General features: G+C 33.8%; 1 protein-coding gene across 1 annotated transcript in view; it reads right to left on the bottom strand.

Moving 5' to 3' along the window:
* LOC134250094 (uncharacterized) overlaps positions 1-21875 on the bottom strand; it is a 32408-nt gene that overhangs the window by 6943 nt on the left and 3590 nt on the right. The window contains exons 3-5 of the mRNA XM_062732446.1: positions 19110-19176; positions 7091-7297; positions 752-889 (exon numbers count right to left, since the gene is read on the bottom strand). Of these exons, the coding sequence (XP_062588430.1) occupies positions 752-889; positions 7091-7297; positions 19110-19176 (412 nt within the window). The remainder of the gene's footprint in view (positions 1-751; positions 890-7090; positions 7298-19109; positions 19177-21875) is intronic.

The raw sequence follows: 21875 nt of genomic DNA, 5'->3' as shown, positions 1-21875 counted from the left end.
AAATAACTCTAACAAAAAATCACAGTGGAGAACAGCGATGTACAGTGCCTGTCTGGCACGCGTACATTGATCAAAAGTACTGTACTGTGCTTTACAGAGGTTGAGTATTGTACGTGTCTGTGATGCACAATGTTGTACTGTGGAGGCGTACAATGACAGGCAGTGGTGTACTGTGCTGTACAGTGGGGGCGTACAGTAATGTACAGGTATGTTCAAAAACTAACAATGAATCTGTGCTGTGATTAACCGAGGATTATAGTAGGTACAGGGATTTTTTGTACAGTGCTTAAACAGAGAAAAGCAGAACTTTGCGTTTATCAGTATCAGAGATTTTTCAGAATATCAGGGAATTTTAAGTTCAGTAGTGTTGGTTGAATCATGTCACAGAGGGGTATGCATCCTTTGTAAACCTTCCAAATCTATACATAAATAATCCATTATCTAACACATCAAACCAGATAATATCAACATTTGACTGCGTTTGCGAAGAGGGTCACAGTTAGGAAGATATAATTTCCAAATTTTTGATTTTAAACCAAATAATATAAAAATAAGTAGCATCAAGTGAATTTCCAATTTTCCGTATATGCTCTTTGACATGAAATCAACTTAAAGGTATAAAAACAATATTCATTTAAATTTTGAAAAACTACTTCATACATTATGGAAGCTGACGATGAAAAAGCAAAAAATATTTTCATTTTTAATAGAAATGATATGTTAAAAAAGAAAGATCAAAAAGCACAGTTACCTTTCCTCTTATGGTCTAATGATGGAATGAGGTTAGATATATTCCAACTTCCAGTCACCGGCAATTTGTCTTTAGTCCATTCTATCATTTTTCTTTCTTCTTCAGTCAACAATTTATGTACTTCGCTCCAAAGTTTCTCTACAAAAAAGTCTAAAAAGTCAGAATTCAGAATATTTTCCACCTTACCTACAACAAAACACTTGATGAATTTTTCATTCTTTTTTTATAACTTGTATTTTTTGCATCCATAAAATATAAGAGTTTCATCGGTCACAACTGTGTAAATGTGATCCTTTGCTCTTTATCAACAGATTCATTTCCTCTTACATGTACATAGTCATATGTTAACGTTTGGTTACATATAAAAGCATCAACCCCTCGCAAGAAATTTTGAACAAACTTCTTTATTAATATTGATAATAAGATACTGTCTGTTATGCGTCGTTGTATTGACTTTTAATTTTTCTAATACATGTTTATATTATCGGCCATAAGAAAGATCGTTCCATGATGAAATATTTTCAGAAAATTTAAAGTAGAGTGCTTTAGATTTATATAAATTCATTTCTAATAATAGGATTTCTCTTTCATTTGAAAAATATATATCACATCTTTAAAGCATCCGAATGATAGAACTGCTAGTCATTTTGGGTGATATCAAAACATAATTTTAATAGGGACCATAGATCACTTTTTAAAAGAATAGGTTTGTCATTTTTTAACTTTTCAAAGACTTGATAATTTTTGCATTGTATTTAAAAGGATGTTTTGACCTTTGTGCTTAATATATCTCACAAATACGAGTGTTGTTCCAGAAGTTCGTGGATTTTCTTTCTAAAATTTTATCGCGATTTGATGAAACCAAACAACAGGCATATTCATAATATAGAGTCATAATGCGACAATATTGGAAAATTTTACAACTTTCCAATTACCAATGAGGTTCACACGAGCTTTCTGCAAATGGATAGTTGTGAAACCCGGGAGAGACTTCGACGTGACGTCTTAGATATGTCACGTCACGTTATAGATGCAACTCGCCCTCATGTCCAATTTGAATTCGTACTTCTACAAAAAGCTGTCTTTTTTAAAAAAAAAAAAAATTTCTCTCAAAAAAGCTTGGATATCCTCTCGCACCAATTTATCTTCATTTTTCACTCATATTTCAAATTACTACCCATCTTTCCATCCGATGTTTCAATGATGATCCAATTTCAGTAGCAATGTCAAGAACTGTGCTGCAGTTGACAACGTCCATTAACGCTTTTAATTTTTTTAAAGGGGATCTGCACCTAAAACAGTCTCTTCAAAAATCCTCTACACCTTTAATCAACTTCCATGGCAGTTCTATTCTCTTAAATTTCTCATGCCACCGAAAAACAAGTAACTAAATGCATTTTCACCAAGCCTTTGTTTATTATATACGCGTTTAAGATAGAGTGATCCTGGATTTTTCACAAAACGTATGACCTGACCGAAATTTGACGTTGTCTAACAACTAAAAGATGAACAATAAATAATTAATTAATGAACTTAATATCCAGTAAAACTTTCAAAAAAAAGGTTTATTAAAGACCAAGCAATCGTAATAATGACATAATTTTCGTTTTATATACCACACAGGCCGGTTTAAATATCATTTCACGTATTAAGAATTAAATGAAAATGAATGTGTTAATGTCTCCCCCGCATTACCAAACAACCGTTTCTATGGCAACTACCATATCAAAGATATTTAAAATGTTTTTAAATTTAAAATATTCATCAAGTGTCTATATTTTCAATTGTAATTTTCAACCAATTCAACTTAAAAATGAATAAAATATAAAAAAAATTCTACGAACTTTAGGATCAACCCTCGTATGCATCAATAATTCCTAATTTTTCTGCATAGACATAATCTGATTTAATATTTTCCCTCGCCTAAAGATAGTAAAAACCTTATCAGTTGATAGAATCGAGTCTTTAAAAGCGAATATCACAAACTGTAAATACCCTTTCAACGAATGTATTTTGAAAAATAAAAGAAGAATGTTAAATGAACTTTCTTAAAAGACTTATTTGATCTATTGCTTACGAAAGAAGATGGTTTACGATGTGAATTTTATAAATGCTTCGGTAACATATTGGCTCTTTCTTCTATCAGGTATTTCTGTCCATTTTTGACAATAGGGAGCTGAGTTTTACTCAATGTACATGTGTATCTCTTGTACAGTTTAAAGTCAAAGCGGAGATAAAATGTTTTAAGAATAAATAATACAAACTTTTACTTAAGAAATCAAATTATCTTGTTGTGTTCAGAAACCTTTTCCGTAATGTAGATCATTTTACATTTTTTTCTAATTGACTTTCAAATGTAATAAATATGGAAAGAAATGATAAAAGATGATTTAAAAAGTTTATAAGCAGTCTTAAAATATGGGGATATTGTTAATGAAGAATTACATTTGCAGAAATAAGGAACGAACTGGGTACCTTTCCCACACATAAAAAACAAAAGAACAAAATCATTTACACTGGAAAAACAACTTTATTCAACCAGGTCAGGAAAGGATGTCTCCTCTAATGTCAACAGGAAATTTGTCTGAACAAATATAATTATTATGCCCACGGATCGAAAGATCGGGGGTATATTGTTTTTTTCCTGTCTGTTTGTTTGTTAGTCCCACTTTAACCTAGCACATAACTATTGAGTGGTTGGTGCTATGGCTTTCATAATTCATAGGTGTGTTACTTGTGACATGACCTTTCTTTGGGTATCACCAAATTTGACCTCTTGATCTTGACCTTGGAGTTTGACCTACTTTTATGTTTGTTTGTCCCCCAACTTTAACCTAGCCCATAACTATTGAGTGGTTGGGGCAATGGCTTGCATAATTCATAGGTGTGTTACTTTTGACATGACCTTTCTTAGGATACCACCAAATTTGACCTTTTGACCTTGACCTTGGAGTTTGACCTACTTTTATTCTAATATGCTATCAACTTTAACCTTCGCCATAACTTTTGAACAGATCGAGATAGCGACTTCATATTTAAAATGCATACTCCACTAAATAAGCACTTTCAACTGACACCAAGGACAATGACCTTTTGACCTTGACTGTGACCCATATGCTAAAAATAGATTTTTCGAACTTTCGGTATAACTTTTGAACCATAGGAGATAGAGACTTTATATTTGGTATGCCTACTTCACTAATTAGGTGCTATCAAACGACACCGAGGTCAATGATCTTGTGACCTTCACTGTAACCTTTATGCTAAGAATATCTTTTTCGAACTTTGTTACGGCCGGGGGCACAGTGTTTCACAAACACATCTTGTTTTGTAGAGGAATTTTGTCCGAACAAAAATAATCATTTTCGACAAAATGTATTATACTTGTCATTTCTTTTTTTTATTCAGACACCTGTAATATTTTGCTTCGCTGAAAAGAAATCAACTTGTTAATAAGTAGTCCTCATTGAAAATGACAAAAAACTTTAAAGTTTTATAACCTCACAGAGCAGCAGATAACGATACAATTTTGCGTTCTGCTTAGGAAAAATCCTGATTTGTCTTTTAAAGGCATATATAGCGTAACTGATCAAAAAAATATTTTTTTTGAAAAATGCAAAATTAAGTAAAGAAATATATATAATACATTTAAATTAAAACTTTTCATACAATTCTGTACAAGGAGAACACCTCGTTTTATCTAAAAATACGATTTTATCTTCTCTGTAATGTGTTATTTTAATCTTTTGTATTTTCTTCCGTATCGGAGAAAATTCTAAGGAACCAAATTAAATTGTGATATCTTTATAACGTAATTTTGTAATTTACGGAAAATTTCTATCTTTATATAAAGTAATGATACAAATAATAAGTTCTTATAATTTTAGTATCATAATTTTTATTGTACACACGCCATATATGGCATTACGATGTTTGATGAATGAAAAAATGTTAAATGCTAATTGTGCAAGTGGGGACCAATAATACCTGTCAGGCAGTTTTTGAGTAACTGCAGAGATTGTGTGTTGGATGAGGACAATCCGTGAAACAAGAGGCCCATGGGCCACATCGCTCACCCGAGCATTGTGGCAAGGAAAAAGTAGAAATTGGTTTACTATTGAAAAGATTAAACCTAAAAGTTTTGCCCAATTATTTGAACAAACTTGTTCTATATATTTCTATATAAAACTTTGATCAGCCATTGTGGTCCCGCCCTACCCCCGGGGGTCATGATTTGAACAAACTTGAATCTACACCACCTGAGGATGCATCCATATAAATATGAGCAATTATGACTTTGCTATTCTTGAGAAGAAGATATTTAAAGTATTTTCCCATATTACTAAATAAAACTTTGGTCGGCCATTGTGGCCCCGCCCTACCAAAGGCGGGTCATGATTTAAACATACTTGAATCTACACTACCATATAAATATGAGCAATTATGGCTTTGTTGTTCTTAAGAAGAAGATTTATAAAGAATTTTCCTATATATTTCTATATAAAAATTTGATCAGCCATTGTGGTCCCGCCCTACCCCCGGGGGTCATGATTTGAACAAACTTGAATCTACACCACCTGAGGATGCATCCATATAAATATGAGCAATTATGGCTTTGCTGTTCTTGAGAAGAAAATTTTTAAAGAATTTTCCCATATATTTCTATATAAAACTTTGATCGGCCATTGTGGCCCCGCCCTAACCCTGAAGGTCATGATTTGAACAAACTTGAATCAACACTACCTGAACATGCTTCCACATAAATATGAGCAATAATGGCTTTGTTATTCTTGAGAAGAAGATTTTTGAAGAATTTTCCTATATATTTCTATACAAAACTTTGGTCGGCCATTGTGGCCCCGCCCTATACCGGGGGGGGGGGGGGGGGCATGATATGAACAAACTTAAATCTACACTACCTGAGGATGTTTCCCCATAAGTTTCTTGGCACAGTGGTTCTTGAGAAGAAGATTTTTTAAACATACCACCAAATTTTCACAAATTCTCAATTATCTCCCCTTAAATGAGGGTGTGGCCCTTCATTTGAACAAACTTGAATCCCCTTCACCCAAGGATACTTTGTGGCAAGTCTGGTTGAAATTGGCCCAGCGGTTCTTGAGAAAAGTCGAAAATGTGAAAAGTTTACAGACGGACAGACAGACAGACGGACAGACAGACAACGGACAGACTGGTGTCTTCAGCCAGTGTGTATACCTTGTGCACATTGGTGATCTTACCGACCATCGAATTAACATTCGGGCTTTTGATGACTACCGCATATGCTAACATGATCAAGAAGCAATCAAAGCGTTTACTTTTAATTCATAAGAATATGTCATAGATATAACCAATCTGTCAAATAATTAATAGTATAAACCATGCCTATATCGTTATAATTTTGATTCTAGAAGGGGGGATTTCATTTCACGATTACAATTTTAAAACTGGTATGTCAAAACACGTTAGTATACGTCTTCCAACATTAAATTTCAAGAAAATAAAGCGACCTGCATTTGAAGTTTCACGGAAGTTATTCAATCAAATAAATAATATTATTTAAAAAAAAAAAACAAACAGTTACGGTACGGTATATTAACCAGTTTCAGAGAGGAAATTAGTAGGATAATAACATCTTGCTTTGCATTTAATATTTGAAATTATTAATCCCGAAATAAAAAAAATACGATGAAGGCTATTCAATTCCTGTCTCACCTAAGCTGTCGGGGAATCATTCTCGGTCCGAAGCTCTGCATGCCATTATTTTTTGCATACCCTGCATTAAAATTACCTTCGATTTTTCTTAAATATTTATTTAGACTATTATATTTTGTAACAATTTATCCTCAAAACATCGTATCTATTAGTTTGTTATTTACCAAGAGACTTATTTATGACCAATGCACTTTCTTCTTTCATTTTGTGTAGTCTACACGACGTGTATTTTGAATTACTCCCCTTTTTGTCGCCTGCATGATTAATAAACAGATCTTGGTACTATATGATTAACAAACACACCGCTAGTATATTGGAATTGTCGAACTATTAAAAAAAATTAAAAGATAGAATTTAAGAAGGATTCTCTTAATTCTGTCAGGAACAAAAAAAAGGTTTTGGCTTCGTTGTACAGTGTGATAGGGAAACGCATACAGGTAATACACTCGGGTAACATCCTGAGTATATAGGTAGTATACACAACCCAGCGTCGTTCCCTCGGGGCTTCTAAGCCGCTTCGATTAAGCTCCACCCCACACCAAACTTACCTGAGGAAAACCGTACGGTTGAAAACCTCGGTCTTTAAGAGAAAATTGTATAATATACATGTATATCCTTAGTACATACCCAATTTTTTCTCCATGACATGGTAGGCTGTCATGACGTACTTGCTGCCCACTCTAAATCCTGTTCCCACATCATAAACATCACCACCTTTAGTAAATTGTATGCGGCCTACCCGTTTTTCTATTTCGTATTTCCCTATGATCTGGGTATGCACCAATGGATAAGAATCATCTCGATCCTTTCGGAAAGGCTCACCACGCTGTCGTTCTGATGAAAATTCATTTTCATTTAAATTCACATATTTAGTTCTTTTTGAATAGAATATATAAAAAGCTAAAAATAAAATCAGTATTGCTTTGTCACTGTCGTCTTAGAATCTATCTTTAAATACGTTACATTTCCAATTTAAATTGATATTTTATACTTATCAATGTAAACAAAACAAGAAGCCCATGGGCCTTTTAGGTCACCTGAGCATTATGCAACAACTTTCCAGTCATCGAATTTGATTCATGTTTTAAGCCAAATGCTATACGGTTCACAATTTTGAAAGAGGCACCATTGATCATCATAACAATACACTTAGTGGTTACCTAGTTTGTTTACTTAATACCCATAGGCAGGGTAGGGGGACCAAAAATGCATTTCAAGTAATCAGTAATATTCAGCAATAATCAGTTATGCCCCTATAGCACATGAATCACTGACCCTTAGGCCTAGATTCACACATTGCACATTTTTCTAAAAGGCACCCTTGCTTTTTCAAAAATATTTGATTAATAACAAGGTGCAGATCTCAAACAATTCATCCAGTTTTAGTATATAAGTACACCCCCCGCTATGGTATCCCTGACCCTGGGGCCTTGAAATACACAATTCTGGAAGATTAGGGCCCTTGCTCATCATAAGTATAAAGGTAGTTCATCTGCTTAATACCCAAGAGCAGAGAAAAAAACTTTTAAAGATTTAATGTATTTTCACTAAATAATCTATAGGGCCCCACCCTATCACCAGAACCCCTGACCCTGGGGCCATAAAATTCACAATTTTGGTAGCAGCACTCTTGCTCATCATAACTATGCACTTAGTTAGTTTGATTAAAACCCAGGAGCAAAGAAGAATATTTTCAGAGAATTCATGAATTTTCACTATATAATCTACAGAGTTCCGCCCTAACACCAGAACCCCTGATCCTAGGGCCATAAAATTCACTATTTTGGTAGAGGCACTCTTGCTCATCATAACTATGTATTTAGTTAGTTTATTTATTACTGGGGCTATGAATTTCACAATTTATTACCCAGGAGCAAAGATGAAGATTTTAAAAGAATTCATGAATTTTCACTATAATAATCAATAGAGCCCTGCCCTAGCACCAGAACCCCTGACCCTTGGGCCATACAATTAACAATTTCTGTAGAGGCACTCTTGCTTATCATAACTATGTACTTAGTTAGTTTATTTAATACCCAGGAGCAGAGAAGATTTTCAAAACAAGAGGCCCATGGGCCACATCGCTCACCTGAGAAGCTTTGACCATTCTGTTCTTTACTAGATTTCCCCCTTGTAATACATATTGTGACCACACCCTACCCTACTGATAATAATTTAGACAATTTGAAATCTACACTACCCAAGGATGCTTCCACATAAGTTTCAGCTTTTCTGGTCCAGTGGTTCTTGAGAAGAAGATTTTCAAAGATTTTTCCTATATATTTCAATGTTAAACTTTGATTCCCCATTGTGGCCCCGCCCAAGCCCCGGGGATCAGGATTTGAACAATTTACAATCTACACTACCTAAGGATGCTTCCACATAAGTTTCAGCTTTTCTGGCCCAGTGGTTCTTGAATAGAAGATTTTTTAATGACCCCACCCTATTTTTGTCTTTTCTTGATTATCTCCCCTTGTGAAGAGACTTGGCCCTTCATTTTAACAATTTAAATTCCCCTTCACCCAAGGATGCTTTGTACCAAGTTTGGTCGAAATTGGCCCAGTGCTTCTTAAGAAGAAGTCGAAAAAGTGAAAAGTTTATGGACGGACGGACAGCTAGACGGACGGACGACGAACAAATGTGATCAAAAAAGCTCACTTGTTCGGCTTAAGGTCATACGCAACGTAGTTTGAACTTTTTGGGGTTCTTCTCTGGAGTTGAAGAGTTCCACAAAATGAAAGACCCGTGTGCAATATTTTTAATGTCTATATATGGATTTGTACACCTCTTCTTAAACAATTTTTGATGAAAAAAAATCTGGAATTTATGTTTTATAATTTTTGTACATTTTTATTGGAATAATGCTAAATTTTTCAAAATTCGATATCTTTTCAAAACCCCCGGTAACGCATGCTGATTTTTTGTCTAAGAACATGTAATAATATTATAAGTTTAAATTTAGAATATCTTGGAAAATTATCAGTAGGTAAGGTACGTTGCGTGTGTCCTTAAGTGAGCTAAAAAACATAAATTTTCACTATAAACATGTAATCTATAGAGCCCACCCTAAAACCAGAACCTCTGACCCTGGGGCCAAAAATTCACAATTTTGGTAGAGGCACTCTTGCTCTTCATAACAATGCACTTAGTTAGTTTATTTTATTACCCAGGAGCAGAGAAGAAGATTTTCAAAGAATTCATGAATTTTCACTATATAATCTATAAAGCCACACCCTTAGACCAGAACCCCTGACCCTGGGGCTATAAAATTCATAATTTCTGTAGAGGCACTCTTGTTCATCATAACTATGTACTTAGTTAGTTTATTTAATACCCAGGAGCAGAGGAGAAGATTTTCAAAAATTCATGAATTTTCACTATATAATCTATAAAGCCCCACCCTATTACCAGAACCCCTGACTCTGGGGCCATAAAATTCACAATTTTGGTATAGGCACTCTTGCTTATCATAACTATGTACTTAGTTAGTTTATCTTATACCCAGTGAGAAAGAAGAAGATTTTCAAAAAATAAATGCATTTTCACTATATACTTATATCGCACCGCCCTAGCACTAGAACCCCTTACCCCCGGGCCATGAATTTCACAATTTTGGTAAAGGACTCAATGCTGATTACAATCATGCAAACAGTTTGACTGTTTGATGTCCAGGAGTAAAGAAGATTTTTAAATATTACATTAAAATTAGTGGTTTTTGCACCACCTCTAAGGCCCCAGGGGGGCAGGGATCATGAAATTCACAATTTTGTTCCCTTTCACCCATAGATGCATTGTGCCAAATTTGGTTGAAATTGGTTCAGTGGTTGCAGAGAAGAAGCTGAAAATGTTCAAATGTTAACGGACGATGCACGACGCACAGACGCACGACGACGGACAAAAACAGATAGCAATAGGTCACCTGAGTTTACTCAGGTGACCTAATAATATAAATTTATATATGAACAATTATCTTGATCCGAATCCATCACATACCATCACATCGAGTTGACAGCTGCGGATTTTTAGATCACGCTAAGTGTCTTATTTGATCTGATAGTGTGTGCCTGTCAACGAGACGTGACACGCCCCTTCGGATCAAGTTACAGTCATAATAAAAAATTAATTATATAACCCATAATAACTAGCTTGATATAGCAAGAATAAAAACAAAAGTATGATACATTTTGCCTATTGATGCGCAATAAAAAAAAACGTTCTGTTTCTGCGTACCATATCAGTTTCTTAGAGTGGTGATATGGATTTTGAAAACCAGAGAGTGGTGATCTCAAAAGTCTGGTCACAACGACACATATTTGCGTAGAATTAACAGCAAAACTAAGTGATACACAACAATTCTCATTTGAGGCTTATCTGTGGTCCCCGGATACTCATCAAATTTCGAACATTTATCAAAGGCTTTAAAAATGAAATATCATTATTAACTAGTGTCTTTATTATTTGAATCTTCATATAAAAATATCAATTGTTATACACAGCATACGAAGCTGCGTTTTGAGGTTGGGGTCCTTTGATTTTCATGTATCAAAAGAAATCATTGACAGGTACACACTTTCAAGCTTTCGTAAACACCGAGCACAGATTTGTTCAGAGTCGAGTTTGATATATAATGTGTATATTATATGTGTAAAGGTTGTGTAAAAATATCTTTGTTGAACAACTTTGTGCTCTATGCTTTTTAATTAAATGTATTGTGATTCTGAACCTCGTCGCTGTCTTTATTTACATGCGAGTAACCTCTTTATGACCTGTTTCGATTCACAATAAGCCACGTGGACTTGTGTCGTTACAGGTAAATGGCCACAGTAAACGTGCTGGCAAGCAGTCGGTTGAAATGTACTCAGTCGATCATATTTCGGTCAGCATATGGACTTGTTTGGTTAAGGTTTCGTCAAAGTTCAACATATCCAAAAATTTATTTTTACAATAGCCCCAAAACTATGTGAGGTATAAAGTTAAAACTTTTACAGTGTATAAATTTTCCATTGATTAACAGATAGAAAGTATCACTTGATAAAAAAATACTTGGAATAATATTAATTGAGAAAAATTCTTCTTAAAAATGCATGTATTTTCAAAAAAATACACCTAATTAATTCCGTGCTCCTAGTGAAAACCATCATTGCAGAAATAAAATATGTTTATCAATGAAGGGCAAGTTGGACTTGGATAGCCTCTGGAAAGTTGTTTTCCCTGTTTATTTTGTCCAAATGTTAAGACGTGAAAGTACATTGCAAATGGCAGATTCTATAGGGGTCTTGTCTTTGTACATGTCTTGCTTTCAATAACAGCCTTTCAGAGACCATTCACGTCCAACTTGCCCTTCAATAATAAACATATATTATACTTCTGCAATGATTGTTTTTTACAAAAAGGACAGAATTAAGCAGGTGCATTTTTCTTTAAATATGCACATTTTCTGATACAATTTTCTAAAAAAAACTATCTTTTTAAAAATATTTGTTATCAAGTGATACTTTCTATCTATTAATCAATGATATATTTATAAACTGTAAACGTTTTGACTTTATACCACACAAAGTTTTGGAGCTATTGTAAAAATAAGTTTTTAGACTTGTTGACCTTTGACGAAACCTTAATCTTGCTAAAGTTGTTCATTCACATTGCTGGAGTTTTGTGCATAGAAAATTGTATTTGTTGTTGATTGTGAATCTTGAACAAATAATTCGTCTCTGAAAGGAAAATTTTATATATCACGGGTATTCTTTTTTTAGAATCTAATCTGAATGTCTCCGCCCATTTACATGTAACATAAAAACCGTAGTCTGATGGAGGAGAAAAGATCCGGCATTTTTCAGCGCGATGGGTGTAAAAAAAATTGCATGCATACTTTGATATGTTTAATAATTCATTATGAATGCACAATGATTTTATTAGAAATACTTTGTTATACACAATGAAATCAAACAAAATACCCGTTACTTCTATCTATCCAGTAAACCAAGGGTGTAAAAAGGGACCACGCAACTATACTTAAGTGGAATACTCCTTTAATTTGTAATACGAATTTATAAGAATTTCAATGAAAAATACTTGCGTATAAATACAAGAGTCGATCCAAAATTAATGTCACTATGTCCATATCTTTAATATTTGTCGTATTATCGAATATAATGCATTAAACAGGTTGGAGAGAAAACTCGAAATCGGGTATTATCCGTGAAATTGCGTATAATACCCGATATTGGGGTATAGTTGAATCTGCAAATCGGGTATACTGTACAACTTTCTATAAACATAGGTAATCAAAGATTACGACGCTCACCTCGATGAATGTTATCAGTTTAAGTAATGCAAATCTCACATCATATTTTTTTAATAAAAGTATTCATCCCAACAACAATATTCTTGCAAGTTGTGTTTAACCCCTTAACAAATGGCATATACACATTTCTATCCGTGTGCCATGAAAAACATGTATCGTGTAAACAAATATTCATAAATGTTAATACTGCAGATATCAAGGACTTCAAGTTCACTGGGATTGATCTGTTCCCAAAACTCAACCTGGTCTCTTGTATGGAAAATAAAGGTCAGATCCAGCATCTAAAGCAAGTCTGATAGTGTCCATTCCTAGAAACATCATCCATGCAAGTTTGGTTTAGCTAGGGCTAATAGTTACTTGGGAATGAAAATGTAGGTCAGATCCAGCATCCGAAGCAAGTCTGGTAGTGTCCATCCTTAGATGCATCATACATGCAAGTTTGGTCCAAATAGGGCTAATAGTTACTTGGGAATGAAAATGTAGGTCAGATCCAGCATCCGAAGCAAGTCGGGTAGTGTCCATACCTAGATGCATCATCCATGCAAGTTTGGTCCAAATAGGGCTTATAGTTCCTTGGGAATGGACCTACTCTATAAACTTGAACCTGGTCACTCATCTGGAAAATATAGCTCAGATCCAGCATCCGAAGCAAGTCGGGTAGTTCCTTTCCTAGATGCATCATCCATGCAAATTTGGTCCCGGTAGGGCTTATAGTTCCTTGGGAATACACCTGTTCCTAAAACTTTAACCTGGTCATTCATCTGGAACATGAAGGTCAGATCCAGCATCCGAAGCAAGTCTGGTAGTGTACATCCCTAGATGCATCGTCTGTGCAAGTTTGGTCCGGGTAGGGCTTATATTTCCTTGGGAATGGACCTCCTCCAAAACTTTAACCTGGTCACTCATCTAGAAAATGTAGATCAGATCCAGCATACGAAGCAAGTCGGGTAGTGTACATCCCTAGATGCATCATCCATGCAAATTTGGTCCCGGTTAGGGCTTATAGTTCCTTGGGAATGGACCTGCTCCAAAAACTTTAACCTGCTCCAAAAACTTTAACCTGGTCACTCATCTAGAAAATGTAGATCAGATCCAGCATCCGAAGCAAGGTCGGGTAGTGTACATCCCTAGATGCATCATCCATGCAAATTTGGTCCCGGTAGGGCTTATAGTTCCTTGGGAATGGACCTGCTCCAAAAACTTTAACCTGCTCCAAAAACTTTAACCTGGTCACTAATCTAGAAAATGTAGGTCAGATCCAGCATCCGAAGCAAGTCTGGTAGTGTACATCCCTAGATGCATCATCCATTCAAGTTTGGTTCAGGTAGGGCTTATAGTTACTTGGGAACAGACTTGCTCCTAAAACTTAAACCTGGGACGCCGACGCCGGGGGTATAGCACAAGCTCATCTCGACTTCGTGGAGGTGAGCTAAAAACTAAAGAATAAAGCCAGTTACTTTTACATGTACAGCAGTATCTTGTGGATTTATTTTTATTAAACCTAATTCATAGCGTTGTCAAATAAGTTTAAATCATACGACAAACACTGCTTGGTAACAAAGAGGATACAATGACGCTTTTATTTTTCAATATAGTTTCTAAAAACAAATAATTACATTTCGTTTGTCTTTTATTTTCCATTAAAGTATTCCATAGACTTAATTTTCTAAATTGTGCACTATCGACAAAATGTGAAACTTTAAAGAAATTAAACGACTAACGCTGTGGTATGTATTTTTTTCTGAAAAATGTATGGTGTCCCTTTTACGTGATATATAAATTATTCCTAAAAGTTAGTAAGTACAGTATAACCTAGTCATAATAGAATACCAACATTATTATAAAGAAGAAAATAAACTAAGATCAAATAAATACCAACAATAAAACAGGTTGAAAATAGCTCATTGAAGGTGAGTATCTTTTAATGTCAATTTACATGTATCATGGAAATTTTTATTTAAAGGCACCATAAATGTTTTGGTTGCATTTTTATCGATAGAAAATACAGTGCTCCCCCGTTATAATCCCCCCCGTTATAATGCCACCCCCGCCTACCGCCAAAAAAAAGTCAAGTCCTGATTTCCTCGCTATATAAAACCCCGTTTTACCGCCATCCCCCGCTTATCGCCATCCGCCAACGTATTTCAGGTACAAATCTGTCCATTACCGTTATAATCACCCCCGATAATTACCGCCAATTACATCTTCAGGGAGGGAATTTCAGTGAACAGTCTTAATCAATTATCCGCCATTAGTCTTCCAGGTATCAAAGTTTGGAGTAGATAATAAGTTACATACATAATTATAACTTGAGTTCAAATCTTTACTCTTCTTTTTGAAGTCTGAATATGGCTGACTCGCCGAAATCAAGGCGCGTTATCTTGGAATTGAAACAAAGACTGGAAATCATTAAATATCACGAGTGGATTGTTTTGACAAAAATAATGCACCGAAAGTATTATTAAGTGAAGGTATTCCCTTTATTAAACAAGCATGGGAAAGTGTAACCCCCGACACAATTAGAAATTGTTGGATCCACAGCGGGTTAGTCACAGATAAAAATCGATCTATAAATAGCACACCTGTTGACGATTGTAACCTTACGGTGTCTTTGTCAATTGATATGTTTTTCAAAAAACAGTGATTTTTTGACAAGCATACGTAAGCTTTTGATCCGAGCTTTTATATTTGATAATTATTTGTTAATTTGTTATAAAAGCATTAAAATCTTGAAATACATGTAGTACATTGTTAATAAATTTGTTTTCATTTATTTGTGCACGTCAGCCCCCCCCCCCCCGATATAACGCCACCCCCGTTATAATGCCAAAATGACGAGGGTACAAATGTTGGCGTTATAACGGGGGATCACTGTATGCTATTTTACCTTTATTCGTGTGAAAATTGAGAGCGAGAAGTCATGTGAACAGGATTTTCTCCTTGTTTTTTTTTTTTTGGGGGGGGGGGGGGGGGGGGTTATAAATAAAAGTCAAGTGTGTACCATCTTTTCATGCGCTTAATAAACATTGCATTTCTCAAAATAGATCGAGTTAGTCATATTCAAATATGAATAACATAGTCAAATTTTAACATTTCTTATAGTTTTACATTTATGAGAGCGTGAATTTTCTCTTTTTGGGGGGGAGGGGGGTTATAAATAAAAGTCAAATGTGTACCATCTTTTCATGAGCTTAATAAACATTGAATTTCTCAAAATAGATCGAGGTAGACATATTCTAATATGAATTACATAGTCAAGTTTTCACATTTCTTATAGTTTTTACGTTTATGAACATGTTAACGAACAAACTGAAATAATAGAGTGTTCAATTGCGCCTTGGGCACTCTTGTCTTACTTTTGGGGGACATAATTCCTCATCGGATATTAAAATTTCATTAAATTTGTAGCCACTTCCTTTCTTTCTTATACTATTTGATAGACATGGTAGATTTTACTTTCTGTTGTGTATTTTACACGAATTTATCGCTATCTTAAAACCTCATTATAATATGCTATACAATGCAATATCTGATTGGTTCTAGACAATTTGTCACAGTTTAATTATATATTTTTAATGGTAGGGAAGATTTATTCATCAAATAAAAATTATATACAATTTAATTAGGTAAACAAAAAGCAACCTGTTAACATAATATGATACTACAAGTATTTAAAAAATAACTAAAATTCATGTTAACTTTGTAACACATTTTTCATTATAGATGAGTATTAGGAATAGTTATTGCCCTGAATAATATGTATCACAGATGAAATAACTAAAAGAAAACTGTGACAAAATGATGAAATTCAAAGACGTATAGAAAAAAAACTTAATAGCATTATCATTTAATTCAATGATTGCGAAAGGAGGGGTCTCTTGGACATATGCAGAACACAGTCGAGGTTGTTTTGTCAGAAGTGGTCAAGAAGCCTTTAGCCCCCCCCCCCCCCCCCTTGAAGTCGCCAAAAAATGGTAAAATATTAATGACTTAGTGAAATTTAACGATCAACAGTAACGGTCTCTCATAAGTTGTATTCCTGAAACTATCATTGTCTATGCTAAAATGTTGAAGACATATTCTTAAAATATGTATGAATACTGTATACAGGGAAATTTTCGCCACGTTTAATTTTCGCCCCATTCGCCCTAGTCTGGCGTGGGCGAATTTAAAACGGGGTGAATTCAATGTAAACAGTATATCTTAAATCAAAAATCTTTTTGGGCGAATTTAAAACGGGGCGAACTTGTTTTCAGATGTGAAAGGGCGAAAATAAAACGGGGTGAAAATAATCCTGTATACAGTAAAAAAAAAGATATTTAAAAAAAGAGAGAAAGAAGGTTTTAGCCGAAATTTTAAACATTTTTATCATAAAATTATTTATGCATTCATAAATAAATCTGATTTTATGCACAAGATGAATGTGAAAGAAATTATTGACGCATAATTAGATATGAAATACAGTCCCTAATTTATACATGTCAAATATCTTGTGTGTGAAATGTGTTTCCGTAGAATTTTGTTTATTTACAATTTGTCCATGTTTGTCGTGTTGATATGGAATTATTATAAATTCCCGAATTCTGATACTGTACAATTCTGTTGTGTTAGGAATGAACATGGGGAAGATGCATATTCTTTCAACATTATGAAAAATATAAGCAAATCGAACGCCCAAATTTTTACTTGCCTAGTGATACCCTTAAAAAACATTTGTTTCTAGATGAAAGTTAAATCGGCAACATGCGCCATCCCATTGTTTTAGTTTTATTGGGTGATTGCACCTCCAATACCCGATAACGCGGATTCAACGATACCCTAATATTGGGTATTATACGCGAATTCACGGATAATGCCAGATTTCGAGTATTCTCTCCAACCTGTTTAAATGCACTAAAATAAATCTAATCAAAATTGAATATTTCCTTTCAGGTATGTTAATTGTCAGCTTTTTAGAAAAGTTTGCGCGAACCTCTTACTTAAAAACTATACATTAAAATTCAATTCTTTTTAACATATTTTAATTCTACAATTTAATAGTTCTGAATTTCAACAAAAATGTGCTCATAATGCTAAAAGAAACAAGATTTATGAGGGACTATATTTTTTGTGGTGGAATGATATTTAGCAGATAATCCTGCAAATCAGCACATTTATTAAATTATCCTTGAACTGTAGCCTCACATACTCTTACTCGGAGAATATTTCAGTTGTGATATTGCTAGGAATATTCAATATAGGTCTTATTTTATATTTTTAGAACAAGTTTTACATCTTCCTTTAACAAACTTTGCAAAGAAAAAAAAAGATATGTCACATAAGTCAAGATAAAATTTACATCATTTTTCGCCTGAAAATCACATATTTTGACAAATATTTCAAAATTTACACCACTGACCCCAACTTTTTCTTTTATTAGTTTAAAGTACTCGATACTTGTGACTGATCAGGACTTAAGTTGTAAAAAAGCTTGATTTAAGAAAATGTTTTATTGCCTATTGAGTTTTTTAATATCCCAAATATGTTACTTTTTAGTGCAAAAATGTCATACAATAAATTGAGTGCATTAATTTGCAAGTTCAATGATAAATATTATTCAAACTATTTTACGCAAAATAAAATTATATTTATTTCCATGATTTTATCTTATAAAATACGATAAAGGTTAAAGTAATTTACCAAAGTATTAAGGTTTAAGTGCAAAATGGTCAACTTAATTGTACCGTAGATCAGTAAGATACACACTGACCCCCTATTTTCTCTTCGATTTTAAATAACACTATACGAGTACTTATCTAAAAATATACTACTAAAAAAATCCCATACTTATTAAATTTCATGAGTGGCATACCTTAATGATGTTTAATTTAATTAATTTTATAGACATTAAACATATTAAGGGGTTCTAAAGATTTGATGACAGGCTATGTGAGTAATTGCCCTTTGTTTCCCTTAGATGTCTATGTAATTATCATCAAACCCTTAAATTTTTTAAATAAACTGTAGAAATAGTGAACATCTTTTAACACAATCAAATGCTTACGTTGGTTGTTTGTACGGGTATTCATGTCGCAGACGTTGAAAAAATCTATAACCCGCATTAGCGTCACTGTGCGCATTACTGATCCAACAGTTATTGTTCAAGAAATATATGCGTGCGACTTGCTCAGTGTAGTTTATGGACAGTTTAATTTCAATGTTTTTTAGAGGAAATAAGGGAATAAATATTCAGTAGATGTAGATATAATGTCATATTAAATCAATTTTTAAATGTTGAACTTTATTTTAACACAATTTTATTGTAGAGTATAAATTATGAAGAAAAAAAATTAGTTGCTTTACCTCTCCCGTCAGTCCTTTCAAGAGGGAACTGCGATACAGTTGGGAAACTTTCAGTCTCTTTAAGATTCTAAAAAGGATAATGATCATCAATCAAATATTTAAGTTTAATTGTAATACATGACTATATAAATTTCACTAATATTATATAAGTCTGATGCTCGAACATCGAAATGATGCTTACAACAGGTTGGGCCTGTCGTAACAGAACTGAGACACGGGGACGAAAACGTAAAATTTCAATCAATCATAAATTTTTACAGAGGCTTAAAATACAAATAAAGTAATATGCAAAAAAATGTCAACTAACAAACATAACTAGAACTGTCCAATAGGGACAAATACCCCCGCTGGGTTTTTCAGAGTAGGTGCCAAGTCAGAAATATTTTATGGATCTAGTAAGATGTGTTCACTATTGTCTAATCAAGTGCCCCGCCACAGCATGATACGCCCATCAAATATTGTTCGATAATCATAAATTGGTTAGGGTGCAAGAAAATCAAATAACCTTGATTAACAGATTGACTCAGATTTCAATGATCTAATTTCCATTTCTTATCTTGTTTAAAATATTGTACATACATCTCTAAGAGACTTACAGTGTAGGGATTAATTAAGACAAATAATACATCATATAATTCTAAACTGGCTGTGTTAGAGCTTAACAAATATCCATCTGCAGCTTTAAATTGTTTATTGCATATTTTGTGGTATAATGGAAATGCTGCAGTCTAATAAAAAAAATCAAAAGTTAATTATTCTTTAGACTATAAAATTCTAAGTGAGACATGACTGCAATTTGTTGCAAATATATAAAAATTGAAATGTATTTTTTTTTCATTGAACACATGTATAATTAATATTAATTATATTATACAATACTAATTCAGTTTTAATCATACACTAAAACATCAATTTGTTTTAATTACATTACACCAATTGAAAGATCCTTATCTGAACTACAGCCATCAAGAACTCTTAATTAACACAAGCAACTATAAGGCCATTTCTTTTTGCCAAACTCCCAAGAGATGAATTAAGATAATACTGCATGATGCTCTTGCCAGTTAACTCCCCGACAATGAACTCATTAATTTCTCTCTAATTTGACATGCACATTTCTGCTATCAAAAATTTTCCTTGACCAGTGCTTGATAATTATGCCCATGGGACAAACTGAATTCCTCTCAAATCATTAACATTTGTTACAGAATTGGCTGTAAAGTATATGATAAAAAATAAGTTTTTACTTAATTTAGCATTTTTTAATAAGGATACAACTATATTTTTACATTTTTTAGGATTATGAAAATTAAAATTTTAAAGACTTAGTTTTTTTAAAAAAATCACTTAAATTAAAGGTCACAGTGACCTTAAAATAGGTCGGGACACACCGTCTACCCAAGATGCATAAATTAACCAAGTTTGATGATTGTAAGTCTAATAGTTTTCTAGTTATGAGCCAAACAAAATCACAAAATAAAAAAGGAAAAACGCCTGTAAAATGCAGAAAAATCATCCAATCATGATGAAAATCCCAGGTGCACACCTTCATATGGTGAATAATAAGTGTATAAATTTTCAGACAAATCCATCAAACAGTTTCTGAGAAACGGTCCGGACAAAATCTTGTCTACAGACAGACAGACGGACATGTTGATTCCAATATACCCCCCTAAACTTCGTTTGCGGGGGTATAAAAACTTGTAACTAATGACAGTCACTACAGGAAGCATGTTATAGGTGGAAGAAGACAATATTTGCCATTCATTGTATCCTAACAACGGTCAACAAGAAAATGTAATTCAAATTCAGCATCTGAAGCAAGTTTGAGAGTTTTCATTCCTTGATTCGTCCTTTGTGCAAATTTGATTGATATACGCTTATAGTTTCTTGGTTATAGACCTGCAAATATACATTTTACCTGCATTATCTGGAAAATGTATGTCGAATTCAGCATGTGAAGCACGTCCATTAATGTGCATCTGTAGATTTGGCATCCATGCAAGTTTGCTCAGTATAAGACTCTTAGTTCCTTTGAGATGAAACCTGCATAGAAACTTACCTTTTCACTCATCCAGAATATGTAGGTCCGATTCAGCATCCGAAGCAAGTCTGGTAGTATGCATCTTTATATGTATCATACATGCAAGTTTGGTCAATAAAGGGCTCATAGTTACATTGAAATGAAACCTGCATCAATAAGTAAACCTGTTCACTCAACCGGAGAATGTAGGTTAGATTCAGCATCCGAAGCAAACCCAGCTGTATGCATCCTTAAGTGTATCAACTATGCAAGTTTAGTCAACATAGAGCTCAAAGTAACTTGGAAATGAAATCTACACCAAAACTTTTAAACTGTTCACTCATCTGGAAAATGTAATTCGAATCCAGCATCCGAAGAAAGCCTGGTTGTATGCTTTCTTAGATGTATCAACCATAAAAATTTGGTCTTTATTGGGCTCAAAGCTACTTTTATCATTGAGTCAAGACTTGACTGACATCTTTCATACTAATTGTTAGTCCAGTTTTTATATATATTTGATTTTCCTTATTTCCTGATCATGACAAGAAGCACACAACAGTCTTGACCGATAAGCTTGGATGCACACTTTTTTATGGCACCTGAACCCACCTCTGATGTTTTGGCGGTCCGTGTTTTCTCTGCTCTTATTTTGTATTGTTTTATTTCTATCTTTTGTGGATTTTGAGATTGAATACTGTTCGTTATCTCCATATCCTTCTGTGAAATGAGACCAGCACCAAAAA

Source organism: Saccostrea cucullata, unplaced genomic scaffold (assembly GCF_032062105.1).
Source record: "Saccostrea cucullata isolate Sc308-1 unplaced genomic scaffold, CSIRO_AGI_Scuc_v1 ctg3875, whole genome shotgun sequence".
Lineage (NCBI taxonomy): Eukaryota > Metazoa > Mollusca > Bivalvia > Ostreida > Ostreidae > Saccostrea > Saccostrea cuccullata.
The sequence above is the reverse complement of the archived record's forward strand: the minus strand, read 5'-3'. Positions and strand labels throughout refer to the sequence as shown.